The 5,000-nt window shown below is 45.1% G+C and overlaps 1 protein-coding gene across 5 annotated transcripts in view; it reads right to left on the minus strand.

The window, feature by feature from the left end:
* The window catches only part of sona (sol narae), a 213,665-nt gene that overhangs the window by 45,420 nt on the left and 163,245 nt on the right, over positions 1–5,000 (minus strand). For all 5 annotated transcript variants that reach the window (XM_069334325.1, XM_045732874.2, XM_045732882.2 and 2 more), the window contains exon 3: positions 646–709. In XM_069334325.1, the coding sequence (XP_069190426.1) occupies positions 646–709 (64 nt within the window). The remainder of the gene's footprint in view (positions 1–645; positions 710–5,000) is intronic.

Here is a 5,000-nt window from a genome sequence, read left to right on the forward strand (position 1 = left end):
ACGGGCCGAAACGTGGTCGTCCCTTCACCTTCTAGTGTGTGGCCTGGTCAACATACTTCATCCTCGTTATTGTGACTCCTCGCCTGCCTACTGAATGGATTCATTTTTTATGGTATAATATGAATGTATCAAATTTGAATTCATAATTATGTATAAATTATGTAATGAATTGTATACTTATACACGCACCTTATTTATTCTGTTATTTATGAAGATTATGAATTATTATTAACATCTTTATTGACAAAATTAATGACAATTTTGCCTAATCTGAGGATTTCAATTAATTCTTATTAAAGTGAGGATAATGGTGGATTATGAAGACATAGATGAATGGTTATGTGGGGGACGTGTAGTTAACATTACATAACTGTGTTATGTAATGTTACCTACATAATAACCCACAACATAATGATAATAATAACCTACAACATTTCTACAACACTTGTCAACACCTGTACTCCTCATCTATGGACCACTATACTTTAAATACCTCGAGCAAACTGATCAACTTTGAAGTAATTACTAAACTAGTAAATAATACTAACAAGGGCATACAATATTAAATATAATAACACAACATTTTACCGTATTATTATAAGGACATGATAACTGTTATCAGCAGCAAGTAATAACAATAATTACCTTGATCAGAAGAGTCGACATGAAAGACTCTACGTAAGTCTTCAGCAGTCATAGAGTTGTGGATCTGCAAACAGAGAAGAGAATGAGAGAGGAGCCGAGAGCGAGTGTCAGGGGGGGGGGGCTGACACGCCTTATTAGTAACGCATCTCAAACCAATCAGCCGTTGTTAGGAGCAAAAGTAACGTCGTGCGCGTTGGTCGCGGGATACTTAAGTAGCAACTATCTATAACCTTTAACAATGGGGTAATAAAAGTATGAATAACGGTTCCTTTAAGCGGTCACATGACGGGCCGGAGTGTTCATCTTCATGTATGTATATACTGGTGACTTATACACCTATAGTGTAACACAGTAGGCCCACCTTACCTGTACTGTGTGGGCCCACCTTCCCTGTACTGTGTGGGCCCACCTTACCTGTACTGTGTGGGGCTCGACCTTGTGTCACAACTGTGAAGCTAACGAGACACTGCCGGCCGGGTCCCCCGCCCCTATAAAGCCTCTCCCCCTACAAGATGGCTGTCTTATGACGACACATTTTGGTTCACTTTGCCGAGTCTGACTTACGCCTTATGACCAGTTTTTAGTGTAGAAATTAAAACAATTGAAGAATTGAATAAAACTGAATATAAATGAAGTACTTATTGCACAATAAAATTTATTTTATTGCACAATATTTACACAATAAAACTATTTTTCTATGTAAATATAGAACCAGTCGTTCTAATGTTTGTCTGAGTACAATTTGCGGAGTTTTAAGTGGTCGTAATAACTCAGGTGTTTAGTAGAATGATCTGAATACCTGGATGGTACCTGGAGTGGGTTCTCAGAGTTACTTTAAAACTCCACAAGCCCGCCATGAGGCCAGGCATGACTTGTGAGAGCTTGGTCCACCAGGCTGTTGCTTGGTGCGGCCCGCAGGCCCACTACAGCCTGGTTGGTCCGGCACTTCCTGGCCTTGTCCTTCACCACCAGTTACGAAGCAGTTACGCAAGCACTTACGAACGTGTACATCTTTTCTCAATCTTTGACGCCTTTGGTTACATTTATTACACAGTTTACAAGCATGAAAACTTGCCAGTCAACTGTTGTTATTGTTATAAACAGCCTCCTGGTGCTTCGGAGCTCATTAACTGTTTAATAATTGTAAACAAAGCCGCCAAAGATTGAGAATAGATGTTCAGGTTCGTAAGTGCTTGCGTAACTGCTTCGTGAATCTGGCCCCAGGAGTCACTGGTCGTGGTGTCGGTGGTTGAACAACGTCCAGGGGACCAGACCACACACTAGAAGGTGAAGGGACGTCGTTTCGACTTGACACAATCGACTTAAGAATGGTCCAAGACGGACCGAAACGTCGTCGTCCCTTCACCTTCCAGTGTGTGGTCTGGTCAACATCAGTCACGTTATTGTGACTCCTCGCCTGCACATGGGATTACCATCATCTTCATTCTCAGTTCTGTATTATCAACAATGCCACTACTACCCTTCTCCTGTTTCTTCCTTCATAGTAGTCTTGAGAGAACATTGCTTTGGCTATGACTCCTAGTTTTGTTTCTGTGAGTGCAATTACATCTAGTTTATCCTTGTCTCTCTCTCTCTCTCTTCCTTGAGAGAGAGAGAGAGAGAGAGAGAGAGAGAGAGAGAGAGAGAGAGAGAGAGAGAGAGAGAGAGAGAGAGAGAGAGAGAGAGAGAGAGAGAGAGAATGAGAATGTGTGTGCCCTCGTGCCTTCCCTACTCTTCAAGGAAACCTCTCACCTTGATGTATTTGTTGATGCGTGAGGCACCCCGACCACGCACCATCACACCCAAATGTCATGCTACTCTCACACGCGCACACCCACCACAACGCCGCCACACACACACACACACACACACACACACACACACACACACACACACACACACACACACACACACACACCTCCCCGTGACCAGCGAGGAGGGACCACACTCAAGGCTGACAGACACCGCTCAAGGTCCACCAACAATCTAACGCTTGGAAACCGATTGTGAAAAGGTGATGGACCCCACGAGGCGTGTCGCAGGTGGTGACTAAGTCAAACTGCTCCCCACAACAGTCGCAGAGATCCATGCTTGCCAGGCAACACCACTCTTGTCAAGGCAACGCCGCTCTTGTCAAGGCAACACCACTCTTGTCAAGGCATTAATTTGATCTAAAGTGCAGTAGTTGTAATGTGTGTAGACTGTAGAGTGTGTCAGCACATGTGTATTATCCCGGCCCCTTGTGTGTCTTGTACAGGTTCAATGTGGGTGAGGCGGGTAACTTGTGTAAGGTGGGCGTGGTCTATATACACTCAGGAAGTGTCTGTATGTGTAGGTGTAGGTGTGGGTGTATGTGTATGTACAGTAATCGTATTGGCGTATGCCTTTCCATTGGAGACTTTCAGCGCCGTGGAGAGGGGGGACCTGCTGCATGGGTAACAGCTTCTCCCCCGTATCAACCTACCCTGGCTTTGTGCCCTGGTGAGGCCACTCCAGACCGACAACCAGAGCACAACTCCATAGTCTCCCGAGACTGATGGATGCCTACTACTACTACTACTACTATGTACTTACATAACAACGTTTAAAGGTCCAAGCCTCGCCTCCTGGCTCACGCCTTTACAACTGTTGGTCGTCTAATTTAATGACGCACAAACCCTTTGTAATATTGTTAATAAGGTTATCAATGCCAGTAAGCCCCAACCATGTCCCTGGTGAACCCTTCCCTGTGTTTATGTTCCTTGTACTGAATGTTTCCTCACACCAGCGTGGGCCGCCTGCCTGTGTCGTGGCCTCTCTCTGGCGCCTGGCACTCTACTTCTAAGTGTAGTTCCTTCAAGTGACTCTCCTGACGACACACACTCCTCACTTCCACGCACCGAGTCTCTTTCTTTCTTTATTTGGTAATTCTTACAGTGCACTTTTGGCCGTGGTCCGGAGGGTGGTGGTGGACATGTTAGCACTGGACGGACCTTGTTGTATAAAGAATGCTGAAGACGGCAGTGTACAGCTTCCTGAGGCGGTCCTTAGTCGCCTGCTGAGTATTGTGCTGTGTCTACCACACAGTTTTACCTCTCTGACACTAGTGCACTTCTACCACTAGTACACTTCTACCACTAGTGCACTTCTACCACTAGTGCACTTCTACCACTAGTGCACTTCTACCACTAGTACACTTCTACCACTAGTACACTTCTACCACTAGTAGACTTCTACCACTAGTAGACTTCTACCACTAGTAGACTTCTACCACTAGTACACTTCTACCACTAGTACATTTCTACCACTAGTACATTTCTACCACTAGTAGACTTCTACCACTAGTAGACTTCTACCACTAGTAGACTTCTACCACTAGTAGACTTCTACCACTAGTAGACAATAGTAGACTTCTACCTTTCATTACGTATTGTTCCTGTGGTTGCCTTACTCCTCTCCCTATCACTCCTCTAGCTTCAAGTCCAGCAGCAACTTGTCCGACGATGACTACAGTTAATCAGTCATCGTCAAGTCGTCAGCAGTCCTCGCGTCTCTCTACTCCCCTCATCATCAACTATGTTAACTCAGCGAGCACCAAGACATATTCACCCCACACAAGAGCTGAGAGAGGCGAGACACTACATCACTTGGACCGTGCCTCGCGCCTCCTCCATGGCGGGTGCTGCCCTCTACCACCTACCACGCTGTCACCAGTGGTAGTACCACTCACCAACCTCCCCCCCACCACCACACGCCTATGTACAATACCCCCGGAGCCATGTACCTGGTATGGCTCCTGGTACCACTGTGGTGGTGTGTGAGGCAGCAACAACAGGAAGCAAGACAGCAGAGGCTGCAAGAGTCGGCCGGCAAGGCTACACTCCTGGCCACTATTGTTCAACCATAAAACAATTCCTTTTCCTTTTCTATTTCTCAATGCAAGAGTCGCTCCTTAAATACCTCGGTAAACTAATGGTAAACAACACAGAGAGAGAGAGAGACTTCCTGTTTGTACAAAATACAAGACGTTAATGGAACAACTTTCACGTCTTATAAACTCAACCTCAGGAAATACGGTTGACGGAAAAGAACGAGAGAGAATATCGAAATAATATTTTGTATCAAATCAAATTTGTAAACAAATTAAAGGATTTCTTGGTCATCAGAGGAGAGGACCGCCGGAGGAGGCCATAACACAAGCCTAAACTTCTTGCTAAGGATAAATAATTAGGATAAATTATCTTGCTTAGGATAAATAGGACCCCTTTTTTTCTGGGAGTAAAGAGGAAGGAGAGGCATAGGTGAAGGAAAGTATAGAAGTGGGAAATACAGTGAGAGGTATGAAAGCAGGCGGGCTGTCCGCCTTGCTGACACCA

This window comes from Procambarus clarkii, chromosome 4 (genome assembly GCF_040958095.1).
Source record: "Procambarus clarkii isolate CNS0578487 chromosome 4, FALCON_Pclarkii_2.0, whole genome shotgun sequence".
In the NCBI taxonomy this organism is placed as follows: Eukaryota; Metazoa; Arthropoda; class Malacostraca; order Decapoda; family Cambaridae; genus Procambarus; species Procambarus clarkii.